The 23,251-nt window shown below is 33.5% G+C and overlaps 2 protein-coding genes across 5 annotated transcripts in view; one reads left to right on the forward strand and one right to left on the reverse strand.

Moving 5' to 3' along the window:
• LOC111052010 (putative calmodulin-3) overlaps window positions 1-13,341 on the forward strand; it is a 37,288-nt gene extending 23,947 nt beyond the window's left edge. For 2 of the 4 annotated variants that reach the window (XM_039437222.1, XM_039437224.1), the window contains exons 2-4: window positions 10,940-11,192; window positions 11,947-12,061; window positions 12,683-13,341. In XM_039437222.1, the coding sequence (XP_039293156.1) occupies window positions 10,940-11,192; window positions 11,947-12,061; window positions 12,683-12,820 (506 nt within the window). In that variant the 3' untranslated portion in view covers window positions 12,821-13,341. Of the gene's footprint in view, window positions 1-9,512; window positions 9,817-10,939; window positions 11,193-11,946; window positions 12,062-12,682 lie in introns of those variants that run through there. The other 2 variants (XM_022338608.2, XM_039437223.1) reach the window with 2 other exon arrangements.
• On the reverse strand, window positions 11,191-22,797 carry LOC111052012 (sialin). Its single transcript, XM_039435998.1, has 9 exons — window positions 22,434-22,797; window positions 20,771-20,904; window positions 20,213-20,438; window positions 18,729-18,949; window positions 18,259-18,408; window positions 17,334-17,466; window positions 15,147-15,388; window positions 13,829-13,987; window positions 11,191-12,864 (listed from the first exon to the last, which is right to left on the reverse strand). The coding sequence occupies exons 1-8, from the start codon at window positions 22,561-22,563 to the stop codon at window positions 13,853-13,855; spliced, it is 1,371 nt and encodes a 456-aa protein (XP_039291932.1). The 5' UTR covers window positions 22,564-22,797; the 3' UTR covers window positions 11,191-12,864; window positions 13,829-13,852.
• Between the last annotated feature and the right edge of the window lie 454 nt (window positions 22,798-23,251).

The raw sequence follows: 23,251 nt of genomic DNA on the forward strand, positions 1-23,251 counted from the left end.
GATAAGAGTACCGTTCTGTACTGAATATTTTTCTAGGAAAATTATTCAATAAAATTATAATTATTTTGCGAATAAAGCACAAATTATTTATGAATCGCTCACTGATTTTGAGGTTACACTTTGTTTACTATCGATCAGATGTTTTTAAAACAGTTCGAACGCAGCTGACTGATTCAAAGCATTGTCAAATGTCATGCCGGTTTTCATGCAAGGTAAAATATCATTCCTAAAAATTATAAAACTATCAATAAAGGATCAAGAATTTCAAAATAAAAAATAAAATGTATGTATTATTGTTGAAATTATTTATTATTTAAGAAATTATATTATACGTCAGGTCTTATTGTAACTAAATAGGTCATAGCATGAAATTATATTATTGATAAAATGGCAGAAATTATTTATAACAATCTCAAACCTAATAAAATTGTACAAGAATATTAATTTATTAATAATTTAATTCAACTGAACCACATGGTAATTAAATCTCTATGGCAGGTCTAAGCCAATCACAGTGCATAGAAATAGCACCAAGACGGTGATCGTTTGAAAGCAACACATGTTAATCTATTATCAGACACCAACCCTGCCTTATCAGTTACACTAGCACGTGTACATTGTATGAGAGGAACTATGTCTAGAAGATTAAGCAGTTTTAAGGATTACCTAAATTGAATCATTATTGTAATTAAAGAAATTGTATTCTACTGCTTGCCACTGACGTCATGTTTACGTCACAAGCGTTCTACCAATGGCAAATTTTTATGCAAATTATTACATTGAGATTCTGAGAAGCAAGGTCTAGCCTAAAAAGCTTAGAGAAAAGAGCAGCACTTCCCTTTTGAAATCCTTACCGTGTAGATCTCTTTTTATAGTTACCAAAGACCTATTTGTGAAAATTTCTTGTTCGATTTTAAATGTTCTATTTGTGAGCCGATATTTTTAGGCCAATTTATTTGTTATTTGTAAATTTCTGTTTTCATCAATTGATAAATTTAAAAGCTTAAAGTAAATTATCCCTTAATTAATTCGGTGAAGGAGATATTTAAATTAAAATTCCCCACGTGCTGAAACCAAAGCCTGGATTGCCGCCGATCAAACGATTTCTGAAAAATATTTCAGTGCAGAAACATAAATTTTTTCTTCGTTAAATTATTGGCCACGCCGACAAGCGCTTTAGCATTTAAGAGCCTAGAATTTATTCATATTTAATTTATAAGAATTTGTAGTTGATTAACTATCCTCCGCTGCCTGAACCACGACCCCGAGCAATTTTAAAAATATTTTATAATTCATTCTTTCACTATTTTTTCAAAACTGTTCAATTTTATCAATTGTAAAATTCTGTTGAATCACGCATGGTATCATGCAAGCACAAGAAAATTTTTAACTATTCTATTAATGCTAAATTATTATCAACCTGTAAATCAAATTCTGAATCTGCACTGTATGATTACATATTTTATTGTAATATATTTCAGTTTTGTTAATTCGCTTTCTGAGTTCGATTATTTCTTAAGCCTGTCAATTATTGTGTCTGATACGTTCTATATCATCAAGAACCGATCGAATACGATCATTGGAATAATTGAATTAAGCTGGATACTGGAACAGGTCTAAGTGGATGTAGCGAGTGGGGTCAGATCGAGATATTTATTCTTTGTCCTTACCTGCTCATATATCAGCTTTTATCTGTTACCTACCTCGACTTTGGAGCGAACTCATCAATTGTACAGCAGTGGCAGCCATAGATCATATAAATTCCTACAATAGAGCCTAAAACCCGACAAGACTCTGTTCTCGAAATATATTCTGAACGATATTTGGTCCAAATACCGTATTTTAATCCTTCAGAACTTATTAGAGACGCAGTCCCGTAAATTATCTACATCGGGATTTTTGCTCGACCTGTATGATTTTGTATGCTCATTCTTCACAGGTAATAATTTTAAGGTATCCGTATCCAATGTTTAGCGATCGCTACACTGCTTATTAAAAATTTCATCACTATACAATTTGTCATTAGAAGAATCAAGGGTGAGCGAGCGTTTAGGCCTCCCGCGATTCCGACAATTGTATTGAATCTTGTAGTGAATCAATCAGTCTGGTGTATACTCAGCGTCCACGCACGCAATTACAAAATTTATAGCCGCTACACCATTGACTCAGTACAAGATTCACCCTACATGTGTGAAGCCATCAAATACCGCTCCACATGATTTGGCGCCCAACGTGGGGCATTTGGATACAGCACTACATGATTTGGCAAATCTCTCTACGTATGTGAGGCGTTAAAAAACGCACCACATGATTTGGCGCCCAACGTGGGGCATTGAAGAGGTGGATAATCGACTGCGAGGATTATTTAGTTGCTCAGTATACTATAGCGCTGACAACGGGAAAATTTTTTGAAAAATTCATGGTTGTGAATTTCTTCAATTTTAATATTAACTGTTCACTATTATATAAAATAACAAGAAGTACCATACCCAATTTTTGAACAGAAAAGAAATTTATCGATTGATGAATTTTTAGAGAAAGAATCGAACTCAGAATTTTATTATCGGTTATTCGAAAATTGGTCATACTATAAGTCATAGGTATAAGAGATATCATAAGAAAGGTCATATTATTTGAAGAATATTAGGTCTATATTGAAACAATTTATAAATATTTACAGAAAAGAGGATTGAAGTTATTTACATTTTTAAAAGTTTTTAAAACATAAAGAGGGAAGTAAAATTAAATCACGGATATATTGCGGAATAATTCAAACAAAACACTGCCCCTTTTATATAAAATTTTGCAAAGAACACTAGCCTATATATTGAATTGCGGCAAGAAATTATAAAAGTAAGATATTTATAATAATAGTAATAATAAATTATAAGAGGCGTACCTGTATTACCGCATAAGTGTTCACTGTGTATCCTGTATGTTCGTGTCATTTTTATGTTAACGATATTGCTAACTTGACTCATTTTATCACTGAACACATTGCTAAACCACTTTTTCTGTATTTCACTCACTACGAAGCTATAACAATTTCTATTGGATTTCTTATTAATTATTTTATATATCACATCAACACTTTCACGTTTTTTATTCACCACACACGTTCGTCGCATTATTCTCTCACAAACTATGGCAGGAAACGACCAGGTCAATCCAAGTCTGTCGGACACCGAGGACATCTCACCCGATTGTTCGCCGCCATCCGCATCTGCCACCGCATCTGCCGATTTCCATCCAAACGTACTGGATGATTTATCTTCGACGCAGGTGGAGGAGAGCTGCATCCTAGTGGAGGATCCATCGGCAGCCCAAGAGCCAGAAGACGAAACATCGGGAGAGCATACGGACGACGACGCCCCAGAAACAGGAACCCCCATCTCTCGTACTGTCGCTCGGATAAAAAACCAGAAGATAACCGTTCGCCATACGCCCACTCCCGCACTGGATATGGACGCCCTCCTGAAAGCAATAGCCAAGATGAATGAACAAACAAAGGAAGAATTAAAAGAAGACAATAAACAAGCAAGGGAAGAATTAAAGAAGGAAATTCAAGAAATAAAAGAAGACAATAAACAAGCAAAGGAAGAATTAAAGAAGGAAATTCAAGAGGTAAAAGAAAGACAACAAGCAAACCAATGAAGCAATAAACAAGCTGAATAAGGAAATTCAAGAAGCAAAGAAGACAAATGAACAGGGTTTGGAAAAGTTGAGTCAGCGAATGGACCAAGCATTCCATGATACAGATAACACCATCAAAGATCTAACCGAGCGTCTGGATAAATCAATTTTAGAAACAAATAACCGATTGGATAGGATATCTGAAGATATGCATATGGGAAAAATCAGCGTCGAAGTCAGCATTAAGAAACATATACATGTGGAGAAGGATACAATAAAGGTGGTTAAAGTCAAACAAGCAAGCGAACATAACACATGTATGGAAAACCAACCCACCGAAAATATCAAGACTGAAGTCGCACCGCATCCTGCCGAACGCCGAGAGGAACCAGTCGACATCATCCGCCGAGCCGAGGACGTCATCCACTGCATGGAGGGACAGCCCGTACTACCGCCCGCAGAGTGCCAAGACGAGCCGGACGACATCGCCCGCCAAGCTGAGGACATCATTCGTGGCATAGAGGGACAGCCCGCACCACCGCGCGCCGGACACCAGGAGTCCAAGGACGTTGCCGACCACGTTGAAGAGCAGCCCGGACCGCCGACCGCACGTATCTCACATCCACCAAGGACAGCGCCTGCAACATATAAACCCAGCATTCATGAAGATAACCCACAAAACAATAGAAGTAAAACAGAAACCCACAACAAATCAAAATCAAAACAAAAACCGAAAAACTATGAATCAAAACCACAAAACAAGAAGAATTACAATACGTCCAAAAAGAAAACCAACTAGTGGAGTGCATTTACACCGCCGTCATATAAGGCTGAAATCCTACATCAAATCTTTTACCAGCATTCAAGAAAACAGGAAAATAATATTAAGAAGAATCTATTCACACCGCAGTCATGTCCGGTTGAAATCAAACAAACTGTACACCGGCATGCAAAAAAAGAAAAGGATTATTTGAAAAAACCCACAGACACCACCGGCATGTGAGGTTTAAAAAGATCAAACTACATGTCACCGGTCAACAAAGAAGGACAACATTGGCTGAAGAGATCCACCTACTCCGCAGACACATTCGTTTTAAGCCAAGTTTGATAAAACGGATAGTCACAAATTGGAATTGGACCTTGAAATAAATCAGAAATCAAATTTAGATGGGGGCTTGAGGAAATAATAATCTTTTAATCAACTGGAATCTACGTTGTAAATTACACAAATTATCAAACTTCTTCATAGTCACAGCCTACCCATCAAATCATTACTTTGCAGACTAGCATTTTTCTACTGCAGCCTAATCAACATAACCTAAACTTCACCGCATCTCAACTAATAAGGAAACATTATCAACCTACTTCAAATGAAGAAATTATTATCAACTCTAAGTCAAGAAAATAAAACTACGAAACAACTTTAAAAATTTACCAACCTGATCAAGCATCTAACATCTGCCTCATGTCAGAGTCATCACTGAAACAATCGCCTGGTATCATCTACACAACTGAAAAACAGAAACAAGGATTATATTATCAACAGAAAATAATTATAAATTAGAAATAACATGAAGTTAGTAGTGAATAAGAGGAAAGAAAATAAACAAAGTTTATTTGAAAAAATGTGTAAATCTAACCTCGAAATACAGAATCAATAGAAAAATCTATTCAGAACCAAAGCCTGTTCGATAATTTTCTTCGTCCCACCAACCAATGTGTACGAAATCCTAGAGTCAATGTTAATAGAATCCAAGCAATATCGTTATTTAATTATTGTAACATATTATTTAATGTGAATTATAAGTAAAAAACGCAACCAAAAATATATATTTATGTTAATTTGCACGAAATGCGCATGTTCTGTGTTACATGAATGTATCTCTAAAAAACTCCAAAGAAAATGAAATTCTTACCTTTAAATGTGAAATTTATTACTGTTGCATCAAAAGATCATGAATTGAAATTCAAATTGATAAATGTAAGACTTAATATTTGTAACCAACATTGATAAAAATCAAGAAAGCCATTTCAAGTGTAACCCTGTTTGTACGCGACGTACTAAGCGCAAATAAGAAATTGCTCGAGTCAAACGGTAGACGATTGTCAAGTCACCGAAGTAAAATCAAACTCTCACCCAATTTATGTAAAAGCCAAACCAAAGAGTCGAAACCTGTAATAACTATGAAAAAATGATGAAAGTCTATATTTGTTGCAAATACTGTTCGAATCTTAAGAAGTAATATGTGAAATCTTGTATATTTGTTATAGTTATGGGTCTGCTCATAAGCCACCCGTGAATGGAAGTTGTGGAGTTGTTTTAATGAAGGATCCAAAGAGACCTCATTAATTATTGTATTTCGATTGTATCCAATGAAAGGAACAATCAATTATTTATTTTCTCGTAGCCAAAAGTGCACGATATATTGTTTTTAGTGTTAAGTGTTGAGTTTTCGTAGAAGTAAGGAGATGAAATGGTGTATTCATCACAATATCGGATTTTTCAAATAGTCATTGTTTCGACTCGTCTCCCAATTACCTATTTAAAATATCCTGGGGGCTTTTGTGTGATGAATCTTTCAAATAGATCTCATGAAAAGAGAGAAAAATTGTGATTACCTTTTAAAATGAAAGAATTTGCTAAAGGAATAGTTAGCGACCGAGCGATAAAGCTTACTTATCAATAACTGTATATTTGATAAGAGTACCGTTCTGTACTGAATATTTTTCTAGGAAAATTATTCAATAAAATTATAATTATTTTGCGAATAAAGCACAAATTATTTATGAATCGCTCACTGATTTTGAGGTTACACTTTGTTTACTATCGATCAGATGTTTTTAAAACAGTTCGAACGCAGCTGACTGATTCAAAGCATTGTCAAATGTCATGCCGGTTTTCATGCAAGGTAAAATATCATTCCTAAAAATTATAAAACTATCAATAAAGGATCAAGAATTTCAAAATAAAAAATAAAATGTATGTATTATTGTTGAAATTATTTATTATTTAAGAAATTATATTATACGTCAGGTCTTATTGTAACTAAATAGGTCATAGCATGAAATTATATTATTGATAAAATGGCAGAAATTATTTATAACAATCTCAAACCTAATAAAAATTGTACAAGAATATTAATTTATTAATAATTTAATTCAACTGAACCACATGGTAATTAAATCTCTATGGCAGGTCTAAGCCAATCACAGTGCATAGAAATAGCACCAAGACGGTGATCGTTTGAAAGCAACACATGTTAATCTATTATCAGACACCAACCCTGCCTTATCAGTTACACTAGCACGTGTACATTGTATGAGAGGAACTATGTCTAGAAGATTAAGCAGTTTTAAGGATTACCTAAATTGAATCATTATTGTAATTAAAGAAATTGTATTCTACTGCTTGCCACTGACGTCATGTTTACGTCACAAGCGTTCTACCAATGGCAAATTTTTATGCAAATTATTACATTGAGATTCTGAGAAGCAAGGTCTAGCCTAAAAGCTTAGAGAAAAGAGCAGCACTTCCCTTTTGAAATCCTTACCGTGTAGATCTCTTTTTATAGTTACCAAAGACCTATTTGTGAAAATTTCTTGTTCGATTTTAAATGTTCTATTTGTGAGCCGATATTTTAGGCCAATTTATTTGTTATTTGTAAATTTCTGTTTTCGCCAATCGATAAATTTAAAAGCTTAAAGTAAATTATCCCTTAATTAATTCGGTGAAGGAGATATTTAAATTAAAATCCCCCACGTGCTGAAACCGAAGCCTGGATTGCCGCCGATCAAACGATTTTTAATCTAGAGAAGAAAACCACGACTACCAAGGAATTTCACGTGAGTTATAAGTCATAAGGGGCCCCAATCTACGCTTCGAAAAATATTTCAGTGCAGAAACATAAATTTTTTCTTCGTTAAATTATTGGCCACGCCGACAAGCGCTTTAGCATTTAAGAGCCTAGAATTTATTCATATTTAATTTATAAGAATTTGTAGTTGATTAACTATCCTCCGCTGCCTGAACCACGACCCCGAGCAATTTTAAAAATATTTTATAATTCATTCTTTCACTATTTTTTCAAAACTGTTCAATTTTATCAATTGTAAAATTCTGTTGAATCACGCATGGTATCATGCAAGCACAAGAAAATTTTTAACTATTCTATTAATGCTAAATTATTATCAACCTGTAAATCAAATTCTGAATCTGCACTGTATGATTACATATTTTATTGTAATATATTTCAGTTTTGTTAATTCGCTTTCTGAGTTCGATTATTTCTTAAGCCTGTCAATTATTGTGTCTGATACGTTCTATATCATCAAGAACCGATCGAATACGATCATTGGAATAATTGAATTAAGCTGGATACTGGAACAGGTCTAAGTGGATGTAGCGAGTGGGGTCAGATCGAGATATTTATTCTTTGTCCTTACCTGCTCATATATCAGCTTTTATCTGTTACCTACCTCGACTTTGGAGCGAACTCATCAATTGTACAGCAGTGGCAGCCATAGATCATATAAATTCCTACAATAGAGCCTAAAACCCGACAAGACTCTGTTCTCGAAATATATTCTGAACGATATTTGGTCCAAATACCGTATTTTAATCCTTCAGAACTTATTAGAGACGCAGTCCCGTAAATTATCTACATCGGGATTTTTGCTCGACCTGTATGATTTTGTATGCTCATTCTTCACAGGTAATAATTTTAAGGTATCCGTATCCAATGTTTAGCGATCGCTACACTGCTTATTAAAAATTTCATCACTATACAATTTGTCATTAGAAGAATCAAGGGTGAGCGAGCGTTTAGGCCTCCCGCGATTCCGACAATTGTATTGAATCTTGTAGTGAATCAATCAGTCTGGTGTATACTCAGCGTCCACGCACGCAATTACAAAATTTATAGCCGCTACACCATTGACTCAGTACAAGATTCACCCTACATGTGTGAAGCCATCAAATACCGCTCCACAATATATATATATATATATATATATAATATATATATATATATATATTATATATATATATATATATATATATATATAAATGAATATAAATGATATATAAATGAATGAATGTCTGTTTGTGTGTTAGTTAGTTTGTTTGTTTGTTCCCTAAAGACTCGAAAACTACTTGACAGAACGGCATGAAACTTTGGGAATATGTTATGTAAATATTGGGGATGGTTTCTGAGCAGAAATTTAAATAGGGGGGCTAATAATAATTATATATTAGTCAATTTTACAGATCTATGTTTTCGAAGTTTTCGGCCGAGCGGCTAACGTAGAACGTAGAACATGATTCAAGATTATGTTGTGATAATATGATTTAGCATCTAAACTGATTTAGCTGTAATAAACACGTCATCTGTGATAAAATTGTTTACTGGTATTAAAACGGTAGTTTTAAGCACATAGGAAGTCCGTATTGAGATGTAAATAGAAATATTGATTGTTACATAAATTTCATGAATCACCAAATAAAGTCAAGTGTGACATGAGATACATTGACTTTTTGGCGGTACGAAGTTCGCCGGGTAAGCTAGTGACCGATATTTCTGTCGGGTAGAGGGTTGTTGGTAGGACGGACATGTATGGCATGCACCATTCTAGGCTGTTGTCATCCGTGATCGGATCGGAATCGGAGTTGAATCGGAAAGCTGCATGAATCCGAACAACGGACATCCTTTTTTTCAAATCCCATTCAAGAGAATTAAATTAAAAAATATACTTTTATTTATTTTGTCTACTTGTTGAATAGTAGACCCTAATCAAATCGAATATTCAAACTATTTTAAAATTTTGCAGATGATAGTAACCCAGAGAATATTGTGATAATTTTGTCATGTTTGAATTCAAATAGTTCAAATGCATCTACAGTAGCTGGATGGAGCAGATCATATGTTTGAAAACATGGTTATTGAATAAGATGTCAAAACATATTTCACGTAAGAAGATTGACGTATAAACGTTTTGATAAACGATACTAATTAATATTATTATATTTTATTAGAAACAATTGATAATAGGTATTTTTGTAAACAAGATCCTGAAGATTATAAGCAATGGGTAACTATCTATCAAAAGTGTTCAAACGGCTGTTTGATTATCCAATCAAAGAAAAACCAATATGCTTTGTGAGACAAGAGGACTATTCGTCAACTGGTTTGTTTATGTTTCCTTTAGATAAGTAATATTGGTATGATCACGGTATGATAACATTACATGGAGTACAAAATTTGTTCATTAATTAATAAGAAACTTGTAGCTCATTGTCTCTTTTTTTAGATTTTTCATATCCAGAATAAGAATTTATTTTTTATATAGATATTATTCAGTAAGATAAATTGCTTGATAACAAAAATTAGTATTCATTTCTCAATTATTGTTGAAATAATTCAACAAGGATTCAGGGTCCTATTCGCCAAATAATTTATAAAAAATGACATTGGACCAAAAATAAATTTAAAATATGAAATTGAATTATCGTAAAATAAAAATATATTATTATACCACCTCAATATATGAAGAGATTCTTCATCCAGAATTTTTGTGTCTAATTTGAATTTTAAAATAGAAATTATTATTTTGAAAGTGCAATACATGAATACTAGAATCATCACCTAGGCTTAAAATACTTCTGGAAAGTCGCCTTTGTAAAATAATAAATAAATTTCATCGATGACGAAAGGCTACTATTTTTATTAGTTTTGGTATTTATTTCTATCAATATCACTCCAATTTTAATTACATAAATACATTGCCAATTCCATATAACTTATATAATGATTAGCAGGTAACCCATGCTTTGCACCGGATGAAATTTTGTGTTGATAAAATGCAATCTCCTTATGTCCAGTAAACATATAAAAATATAATGAGTAATTATTATTTGGTCCAAATTACGTAGATAATCTTCATCAGAGTTGAAAATTGAGTTTGATTGGTCAACTTTGAGTCTTGAACCCCAACTGGTCGTATTCAAGAGTCGTGAATGATTTCCTAGCCAATTCATTCCTTTATTATAGATTTTGTGTAATGTGTAATACTCACTCGATGACTGATATACAAAGTGGAATTTCATCAATTTCGATACCGTGGTATTCTATAAACTATTCTCACTAATTTGTAAAAAAATACCTTGCTATTCCAAATCTATTTTCTGTTCCAACTCATTTTATTTCCCACGTATTTTTGCAGGAGAACCAGATCAATTCATAAAACATATCTTACCATTTCAATCCTATTTTCTGTTCTAACCCATTTTATTCCCCACGTATTTTTGCAGGAGAACCAGTGGAAACAGGGGACGATGATAAGGAAGCGATGACCCAATACGACAATCTGTGCAACGCGTTCTTCTCACGGCTGCTGGTGGAACGCCGACAGAGCAAGCTGCTGAGAGAGAAGGACTACGAGACGGCCATCAAGAGCCTGCTGGAGACATTTCCCGGCTGGAACGAGATGACCATGACTCATCTGCAGGGAATTTTCCATCTCTTCGACAAGAAGCGCAGCGGTTTGATCGATTTCAAAGAGTTGTCAGTATTATGAATCACAATTTTTGAAGCTGTCAAAAATCAAGGATAATTATTTGACAATGGGTTTGTTTGGGGATGTACTATTTGAATGAAAATACTAATTTTTTGTGGCTTTCTGAATTTTGGTCTACCTTCTTGGATTCGCGATTTTGAATCCAAATTCATTTTCTTTGAATTGGAAGGTTTGATTGGGATCCTATTTGAATTGGAAAAAATACTTCTCTGTGGCTTCAAAATTTTGGTCCATTATCTTGGATCTATCATTTAGAATTGATAAATCAAACCATAGAGAAACAATAGCATAAGTAGATATCTCATGGTATAGGGCGTTTATGTCGCAACTTTTACTGTTATCTCAAGCCGATAGTCCACGTAGTTCTTTTCCGTGAAGCTTTATGACGCTGGTAGTCTCATATTGTGCCGTTCATACACTCTTACCCGGTCAAAACAGTAAAAATCGACAATAATCAACAGTAATCGGCTTGAGATAACAGTAAAATTTGCGACATAAACGCCCTATACCATGGGATATCTACTTACACTATTGTTTTTCTATGATCAAACCTATCCCGACAAACCAATCAAACCTATTGTCAAATTATCCTTGTACATTCAGAGATATCAAGCTGTTATGCTACCATGATTATTATGTACTCTATAATAGGTTCAACCTTTATAGCCTTTGTAGCATTCAATCTATTGTCTATTAAATTCTGCTACAATTCCAATTGACATTTAATTCTCTTGTTTCCAGTTGCTCATTGGTGGAAAGCTTTGGAGATGACAGTTCAAAAGACACAAGACGTGTGGCCTTTGAACAAACTGACAGTGATATGGACGGACAGATCAATTACAATGAATTTCTAAGTGTAAGCTGCTTCAATTTTTGTCAATACCGCTAGTATTTACATTACAAACCTTCAACGCTGGAGCTTCTACAACAATACTAGCTTATTTTGAGTAGCATATTCTAAACCGAATTAAGAGTTGCAGAAAAAAAGGTAGCATATTTGGATACGTTTATTAACTAATATAAGGGAAATAACTATTTTGGGCTAAACCTGTTTTCCTCTCCTAATCATTGCATATGATTTGTGCTTGTACTTGAATGAAATAAATAATAGAGCTCTGCATATTATACGGATCTTTAATCATGAATTTGAGGAAGGAGCAATTCCACACAATCTGGAAAGCCGATACTTAAATGTCAACTCATTTTATTCAAAGTTTGGAAATAATTACATGGACCAGAGAAAACTTAATTATGATTGTTTTGTTCCAGGCTTAGACCTACTCTTTATTTGTCAAATACAGCTAAAAAAGGTCATCTTCTTCTTTTCAAGGACTATATTGTTTGTATTGACTCCTCTTCTGAACAAGAACTTGTTCCGTATTCAAGGATTAATATTCAGAGGACTATTATAATATAGGATATTCCCATTGTAATATACACTTTCTGGAAATAATATTATTTTGAATTTGAATTTCAGGTGATCTACAACTACGACCCTCCAGACGAGGATGGTCACATCCAAGGTTTGGCTCTCAAGTGCAAGACGATTGCTGAAGACATCAATTTCGTATCCAAGTTGACAGTTGGAGAGCAAATCGAATATGGACTTTTCTAGAAAGTTTTATATTTTTGAACCTGTGTCATAAACATTCAGATGACCTGTAACATAGAAAAAATGCTACCTTACATAGAATGTAAATAGTACGGGTACGAATTGATTTAATTGATAATTTTATATTTCTACTGTATGAGAGCCTTTTTCCCACACTAAGTCCCTTGAAATTTTCAAAAAACAGACCTTTGTGAATGGATTATCATGTGAATGTATGTTGGTTTTTAAGTCATGTTCATTTAGTTTTCTGTTTATGTTCCATTGAAAATAAACATTAAGTATTTAAGTACAAGACTAGGGTGATATAATGGCAAAATAGCTCCAACAAGCTATACAATCTATACAATCTGAATCTATACAAGCTATACAATAGTTACAAGCTTACAATCTACTTTATTGTTGGAGGTTCATAAAGCATGGTTTTTGTAGAGTTTCAAATAAAATTCTATTCATTGCCAATGGGATTAATGTTGGATTTCTTTGATAGCTATTAGAAATAGCAAAATACACATCGATTTTAGTTGTAAGTTTTGTAGTCTACGAACTGCTAGAGTTTAAAAATGCTGCATACCAATAAATTGTGCAAAATTAATTAACAAGTTAAATTCCTTAATTCCATGTGAATCATTCTATTATTATATCACTTTTCTCAGCTATATTCTTCCATTTTCTGAATGAAAGAACATTGCATTTTCAGTGTATTTTTATGAGAATGTAACTATCTAGGTTCGACACTATTAACATCACTCTGAACTATGAATCGTTTCAAGAGCAGCTATTGATGAGAAATTATAGCACTAGGGTGCTCTAGGTGAATACTAATAGTATTCCATTCAACCCTATTAATCCTAAAAGTTACAAAAATTAACTAAAATCACTAAAAATAAGGAGATAAAATAAAATAATAAAATTCTATTTTTCAAATACCGGATGAATCACAGTGGTATAGTTTTCAATCATAAAGTAAATAATAAGAAGGCATCAGGCATTATGATGAAATAATTGAATTACCTGATATCATTCAATTACATCATATTATTTCGTGGATTCAGACTCAGGATCATTCCATGTTTGTACTTGAGCAGTTCCAAAAATGACAAAAACAAGATTTCCAAAGAAATATATTCCAGATGACAGATAGAAAATCAGTTTCCATTCTTCGGCATTAGTCTGTAACAGAGCAGAATATTTTTGAAAACAGAGTAATAAACCATCAGCTAAGAATTACCAAATCCAACAACCAATACTAACTTTACTAACTTTTACTTTTACTAACCAATATGTAATACTGGAATAACTACCTATATAATACTGTAATTGAATTACTTGTTAGTAGTATCAATCGTTTTGTAACTCTCACCAGTGAGCAAAGATTTTCTTTTTGCTAGTGATACCTAGATGTTATATTTTATTTTATTCAAGTATATATGTATGAGTGATTATGTTTATTTAATTATATTTATAATGATATGTCATATTATAAAGAGTTCGTAATATGTCTTGAATATTATAATTAGCAATAAATTAGTGTCAACTATCTAATATATCTAATATATAAATGATATTAACCAATTATTAATAATTTATTTTGTAATTATTATAAAAATACCCCAGCAGCTAAATAATATTGCATAATAATTGTATCATTTAATTAAAAAACTGATGATAATATGCATATGGATAAAATAAATAATTAAAAACTATCAACCAATAAATCAATTTATTATAATAACTCAATAATTATTTATCATTTTATTAGTAAACTTTTATGTGTTAACTCCATTTGACACAATTTCTTAGGACAGAGTGAATAACTATGTGAAAAACAGTCTATCCTTGAGTTGAAAGTAAACTATAATTTTTTATTCTTTTTAATTTGTAATGCATTATAAGAGTACTTAAGTAATGAAGTACTTTATAGGAGTACTCGAGTACTAGAGTAATGTTTATAAGTATTGATACAAAAAATTGGCAAGTTGAAAGTAATAATAGCCGACAAGACCATTTTTCGAAAATTGAAAGAAAAATCGTGAGTTTTTGATAAAATAGTCAATACGTAACTTAAAAGGGAATAAAAGTGCACAAAGTTACAAACAAAATAAATAAATCGGTATTGGAAGATAATACAGTATCTGATAGTTTTTTAATGATAGCAATTCTATGAGCAAATGCTTTATATATCTCACGAGTTCTTTAAATACTGAATAAAATCGTTGCATACACTATTCTATCTACAACTTTTAGTATACAGTATGTTTTGAGAAAAATAGGATACTTTTATTCAGAATACAGTAATTTCAAAATGCAAATGTATAGAATTGGAGGTTACCTCATCAGTAAGTATGATGCCAGCGATGATTGGTCCCAGAATGGAGGCGACATTGGAGAAGCCATTGGTGATTCCCATGAGGACACCGGCGAAGTTGGGCGCCAAATCGACGTGATTAACGAGGAAGCCGATGAAAGTGCCACTGTTGAGGGCCACCGCCAGGATGAGGAGGGTGACAGCACTGGTCACTGAGTGGTCGAACAGACCCAGGGCCAGCAATGCTGAAGATGCGCCCCACAGACCTGAACGATTCACAAGAAATTCGGTTATTTTTATTGAATCACTATTATTAGCATATTATGGCTTTCAATGGGGTCGATGTCAAACGAGGCAAACGACAGAAGAGTCCTGCGACAGTCGAGACCAGCGACGGTAGAGACCGGCGACATTCGAGGCCAGCGACGGTAGAGGACTCCTGAAAAAGTGGCCTCAAATGTCGCCTGCGTTAGGCGACAGTTGAGGCCACTCTAATTTTTGTACAGCCCCGACAGTCGAGACCTGCGACGGCAGAGGACTCCTGAAAAAGATGCCTCAACGGTCGCCTGCGTTAGGCGACAGTTGAGGCCTCTCTAATTTCTGTACACTCCCGACAGTCGAGACCTGCGACCGTAGAGGACTCCTGAAAAAGAGGCCTCAAATGTCGCCTGCGTTAGGCGACAGTCGAGGCCTACGACCGTGGAGGACTGTTTTTAGGGAACTTTGGTCTATATACGGTGAGGTGGAACTACCCTTGGGTCTCCCCACCATTGAAAGGGGGCGCGACAGTCGAGACCGACGACATTCGAGGCCTACGACCGTGGAGGACTGTACAGTCCTCTACGGTCGTAGGCCTCGAATGTCGTCGGTCTCGACTGTGGCGCCCCCTTTCAATGGTGGGGAGACCCAAGGGTAGTTCCACCTCACCGTATATAGACCAAAGTTCCCTAATGGGAAACCGGACACTAATGTTATAGTGAACGCAATACTTTAAATTTACATTTTTCACTTCAAAATAGAAAATTGAATCATTGGAGTGATAGAACAGACATAAATATTAAATCTGATTCCATTCATGGATTTGAGGCTATAGTGTGGTCCACGTTATAATGGCAGTGGATAAAGATATAATAATAGCAATGACGATTCTCTGCATTAATAAATTATATTTCTACACTGTCTAAAACATAATTGTCGTCGTTGTTGACCTAGAAAAGGATAGTACCACCGGCTTTGTCGAATGATAGACAAGCATAGCAAAACCAAAGTTGATCATATACTGTCATTATAACGTGAACCTACATACACCTACGGCCGTTTTAACACTCGCCGATTGTCTTAAAAAAGCGTTTTTGATTCAAAGTTCACAAGAAACTCTTTAAAAATAAGTTAAGGATAGGTGGCGTCTCAGTCTCAGATGATTTTTTGTCGAGTTGAACTTCGCAGAGTTCCCCAGTCATCTAGCGATGGATGTAGGACTAGGCCTACTAGTGTTGGTGTAGTCTGTACTCTGTAGTGGCAAAAGAATCTGTACTTCCTTGATGATCAGTTTCAGTTGTGTAGGTACTTAGTGTATCTTGAGAATTTGAAGACACCTGAAAATGGTTGCAGTGAGAGTCCTGTCATGAGAAACCAAAATTCTCACAAACAGCCCTCTGCGTCAATATCTATACAAATGGTCATTGGTCAAGTATGATTCAAATGTTGAATGTATATTTATGATAATGGTGAGGGTCACATGGAGGTATTACACTATTTATTAGAATTCCCATGTAATGTTAACAGAGCTTCAGCTAAAGTTGTAACATCTCCAAGATATTATAAGATAGAAAAATACTGAGAGGTCAACATTTTTGGACACCTGAAGAAGTGCTTGCTGCATTTAGAATGCATGTTTCGGAGATGGGTACCTCAATCAGAGTGGCCAGATGCTTCGACAATTGGTTTAAACGCATGCAAAAGTGTAGAGAACTTCATGTGGGATATTGAAAAACAATAATTGTTTTATTTTAATTATTGTGTGACAATTATTGTGTGATTTTGTTTCGAAAACAAAATTTGTTCGAATATTTAGAGAAACAATTGAGTGAATAATTTTTTTTTGTTTTTGTTCTCTAATCCCGAAATATAAAGGGCAATCCCATTATTGGAGATGAAATACCTACACTATTCAGCTATATTGGTTTGTAGAGGATTGAAAATAATACTTACCAATACTATTCCACATCTTTCTACCAGTACTAATTGACATGATACCCTTTTTGTATAGAATATCAGCCAACCAGGAGAAGCTGAGGGTGAGAATGAAATTGCCAAGGTAGGGTAGAGCGGATAAACTCCCATTCTGAAAATAATTGGAGATTTCTTTAACAATAACGAAATCCAATAACATCTCAATCAGATAAAGTCGATAGTATCATGTGAAATGGAGTATACATGAACAAGACTGAGTCCTAAAACTGTTCTAAGGGAAAATTAGTATCATAGAAAAAATACGAAGATTATCATATTATCATCTTTGATAGTAATATTGATTCCATACGCAAGACAAGAGATAAAATGTAAGATAGTGCAATATTGTCATCTGAGACTGTGCATCAAATAATATTTATTTTTTAAAACAATATCTATGTCACTGAATAATAATCATATAATGATTTCTTGAATCAATAACTGAGAATGACTGTCTGCTTATGAGTTGGACAGTATACATGTAATATTTAAAAGTTGTACTCTGGATTGTAGGTCTAAATTACTTTGTTAGAAATATAATCAATATACAAACATGAGCCAAGATAGAATCTAAGACTCCTTATCAATGTAGATATTATCTAGTCACACAAAATACTATGTACTTTCATTTATTTATTCATTCATTGAAATTCCAACGGCGCACACCACTTTTAATTATAATGGATACTCAAAATAAAAATTACATGCAATAATTTTTATTTATTTGTATACTTGTACATTTGATTATTTACTATTATTTATTCTTCATTGATTCATACAATAGGTACATAATTATTTGTATACTTGTTCATTTGATTAATTATTTGTATATTTGTACAAAATTCATACATTGAATTCTCTTATAACTTGAATATTCAACAGTCAAATTTATCCAATAACTCACACTTTTGATATTGAATCCAAGTACCGAGTTGATGTAGGTTGGCATGAGTGTGAGGAGTGTCCAGAAGCCCCAGTTCTGGGCCAGATGTGTGATCAGTAAGGCCCAGACTGGCCCAGAAGTAGCTATCGCCTTCCATGGTACTCTCATTGACTGCAAGAAGTAAAAAATGAACTTTAGAGTTGATGTATCTTCATATAGATAATATAAAACCGAAATGGCACTCACTCACTCTCATCAATAAATCTACAGTTCTACTGGACTAAAAACTTTTAAATTTAGTAGGTATGTTCAGTTGGTCCTCTAGGGGCCCAACAGAGCAGTGAATTGGACAACATCTAGTCTTTTCATTCAGTATCTTTGAGACTCACCTTTTTATCAGAGGTTTGATGGATATTTGATGGTGTAATAAAGTCCTGATAACAGACAGAAATATATTATTCAAGAAAATCTAGAACAATTTCTAGAATCACCTTGCTGCTGGAAGAACTGTGCACAAGTGAAGATTCGATGTAGTGCTTCTCCTGGGCTGATATGGAGCTGTGTTCAGCCGGACTGTCAGATCCAGCCTTCAGCCATAGCAGCGCGCAGCTGACTGCTGCAGCTCCTGTCACATAGAATATGGACGGCCAACCTATGCTATCCGCTAGTAGGCCTGCTCCACACAGGGTTACCACTGTGCCTAGTTGTGTCCCTAAAATTGAAAATGCAAACATATAAATTAGTTGAAAAAAGGTCTTCAGAACAACCCGGGAGGGTGAAGGCTGAGAGGACGTCCGAGAAAGCGTTGGCTGGAGGATGTGGAGCACGACACATTAGGAAGCTGGGTGTCAGGTGATAGAACTATATATTTCAAACTATAATTTTATTTTATAAATAAAAGAAAGTAACCCTGGATTCATACATTTTTGAAGATACAAATTTGTTGCTCTTATTAAATAAGTAGCTTTACAAAACATTTTTACTTACAGTTTAAATAAAATGAGTTGATGCATACACAATGCTATTTTGTACACAATGAATGCCATGCAGCCTCTTTTCTAAATTTGAAACTTCTCAGAAGCCGAAATAAGCTCTTATAACTACTTTTGACAATGATAGCAAAATCATTTTTAATAAAAAATATAGATTTATTCATTTTAAATGTTTTTATTGAAAAAAATAACCCACAAAAACTAGTTTTAAATAAGTAAATAAATATAATGTTATTGCCATTCAACTGATCATAGTTACAGACAACGTCATATTCTAATTGTAATTCAACACACAACAAACTCGAATTCAAATTCAATATCAAACACACATACATAAAGATATGAAGTGGAGTCACTTAGTAATGGGTTGAAAAATGACCCTGTCTAAATTTACATAATTCGGCTATAATTAGGTAACATTAATACGAATTTCTAAAATATTAAGTCCATATAAAAATCACAAGCTAATTTAATTAATTCAATTAAATAGTCGATAATTCCATTATTCTATTCTTACAAGATATTCGTAAGACTCTTTGTTAATAATAATTTGTTATAAATGAAAATGTCTCAAATTAATATAAATGTCACAATGTTTAAAATGCTACTCTTGATGATACAGTTCAAATTTCATTCACATACATATTTTATACAATTTAGAGCATAATACTTTGCAATTCTAAAAATTCATTAAGTAAATAAAAAGGATTTCTTAGTAGCCTGATAATATAGAGTGGAAATCTGTAAAAATACCATGAAGAGAGTAGGTATATCCTCAAAATATCATAAATTCATCTGTTACCAAATTTGAAATTATCTGTTTCGGAAAAATGAAGAAAAATTTCTTAATTTTTTTTCAATTTTGTTAGCCAAGTTATCAAAATTTCTAAATTGATAAACTTTGAAAATTGTCACCAGTAAAGATTTTCCAAAACTTGTTGCACAGCAATTAGAATGTGTGTTTTTTTATATTGTTACCTGACAAAGCCCCTCCAGAAACCTGAGCACACAAAGCGCCTTCCAGCCCACTCTGGTGGCAACCAGCGGAGTTAGCAGGGTGAGCACTCCACAAGTAAGCACGGCGCCCCCCACAATGAATTTGGGCCCATACTTGCCCGCCAGGTGGCCTGCCGGGATCTGGGTCAGCAGGTAGCCCCAAAAAAACGAGCTCAACACGAAGCCCTTCGTTCTGGTGTCCCAGTTTAGATCCTGCAAAGTAGAATCGCAAATGAGCGTCAACATTCATCTGATATTCACATATAGAACAAACTATTATATGACAATAAACTCTTTTATTAATGTAAAAGCTGAACGCACAAATATGATAAACGAGGTCCAACAGGAAGGTGCAATAGAAAGTCACAAAGAAATATCAAGTGTTATGAAAGAAATACTACAATAATAAAAAAATTCTAAAGAAATAATTGCAAAAATATGATATAAGGTCCAATAGAAAGATGCAATGACAAGTCACAAAGGAATATTGAAATATATGGAAGGAATACAGTAAAAATATTGAAGAAATAGAAATAAATAATTACCGGAAATTTTGGATTTGATGTATTATCAGTCATTGCCACTATACCGACTGAAAGATTCACTCTAGTTGCGAATACATTGATCACAATCAAAGAGATCATCAACACTTGAAGGTGTCTTGTACCAAAACCTCCACCTGTGATACAAAATACAAAAATTATCAACTACGGAATTTTAAGTGTTTGAACAAAGAAGTATAAGGAGGATACTAGTGATTTCTATAATTATTCATCTTGCACAAAACGAATTGGTTTTGAGTTTCAATAAAAAAGTATAAAGAGGGTACTAGGCCTATATATAGTGATTTCTATAATAATTAGACAGTTCAAGTAGCCCTATAAGAATACTTTATCTGAAAATTCATATTTGTGTCTATAGGTACCTAATTTTGGTAAGACATATAGGCCTATTTCACACACAATATTTGTAACTTATTATAAACTCTATTTTATAAAATAATTTTGTATACTGTATCATTCGCAGTGTTATTTTAGTAATATACACTGTGAAAAGACTATTGCGGTTTCTGTTGTATAGATATCTGATAACATGAAATTCCTATATTTTTTCATTGAAATTTTCCAACATCTCATGAATTTAGATGCTATAAGGTTATTTTCCACCTTATGCATCCTTTATACATAGAAGTAACTTAGTTTAAAGCTACTTTTAGAGCTTTTTGATGCTCATATAAGAATCGCTTGTCTACCTGTCCTGCCGTGCCGTGCCGACAACTTGTCAGAAGGACGCCTCGTTTGTTTCAACCCTCACTATGATTTTCATTAAAACTTGCTATATTCTGCGAATTTCAATTGAGCTAAACTATGGGTATGCGATCTTCCATTATGCTACCTTTTCTCTATCCCTATACTTACAGTACAAATCTCCACTAGTTAGCCTACTATACTGAGCGTGAATTCGTTCCATTTCATGGGGAATTTAAAATAGATAAGAGGAAACAACAGTAGGCTACTTGCTTATTTTCAGGCGGTCATTATATTTACACATGCAACATTTTAAATTCACAAAAATACATATATTCAACTTTACAAGGGCTTGACGACAAAAAGTATCACCGTAGATAAAATATTATAATATTTTCATATTTCATTGTACATTGTCTTGAATATCTAGTCTAATGTGATTATTTCCTAGGCCCATAACACACACAACAATATAAAATATATATTTGATTGAATATATTGTAAGGCTACTTACAAATAAAGGTAATCACTAGGTACTCTGCAAGTTTTATTTGCTATAGTAAAACATATACCGTACATTTATATTATTTTTAAAGGTAGGTACAGTGAGTGTTCTCAACTAGCCTATTATTAAGGAGCTTAATAACAAAACTGATTATTGTAAATCAATCAATAGGTACTGTGAAATTTGAGCCACAATCATAGAAAATAATAATAACCATTCATTGATTCATTTATATAATAAATTAATCACTATCAATAATTATTTAACTTCATGAATGTATGAAGTCAAAGAAGTGCAGTTTATATACTTTCTCTTCTACCTTTTGGACAGCTTTACCAAAAACTAAAATATTAAAATTCAAGAATTACCTACCTTTTTGAAAGCTTCACCAAAAACTTAAATATTAAAATTCAAGAATTACCAATTCATGTTCTATGAAAATTGTAATAGCTTCACCTTTCTTCTTGACCTTTGTCTCATCAAAAACACTCCCAACATTTTCATTTCGTAGACAAGGATCAGTCTCCATAGAATCTTCTCCAGCATCCGGTTTCAGAGGTCTCATTTCAATTATTACTTCTTTCATTCTTGCGAAAATGATTGATTTTATGTATTTGCCTAATACTTCTTGTCTATTATACACATTTGATACCTATAAATACAGGGAAAATAAACACTTCCTATTGGTTAATGATAATATCACTCACAGGTAACACCTATGCACTACCTGTTGCAAGTAATGCAACAGACTAGTTTTGCATCCAAAATGCATTCACTTGAATCTCAGTTGCATTTTCTTATCATTTTTCCCACATTTCTTCTCGTTTTCTTTATCAGTAGATGACACATTAGTCTCAGTTTTGTAGGAGTAAATTTTTGTTATTGTTTAGAACTAGGAGTAAATTTAATTTCATGTGGTCATACTTTATACATGTATACATTTGTATATAATACTATACAAATTGAAATATTGTACAACTGAGGAATAATAATCAAATATTGTTCGGTGTTGATAAATTGTATTTACCTGGAATCCTCATTGTTGTGTTTGAGTGTTGAAGAGGAGGTTGTTAATGCAGCAATTGAGTATATAATTTCTTCCCTACAATCCCATGAAATGAGAATAAATTGAAAGAAAACAATACCGTTACTTTGGAAAGTAAAATAGCCCATATGAAGAGATCTCAATATTTATAAGAAAATAACATAAAAAATACTAAACAAGAGACAGGATGTGTCTTCATAGGTGAAAGGTGTACACCTACCGTACTGTA

The sequence above is a fragment of the Nilaparvata lugens genome, chromosome 10 (genome assembly GCF_014356525.2).
Source record: "Nilaparvata lugens isolate BPH chromosome 10, ASM1435652v1, whole genome shotgun sequence".
NCBI lineage: Eukaryota > Metazoa > Arthropoda > Insecta > Hemiptera > Delphacidae > Nilaparvata > Nilaparvata lugens.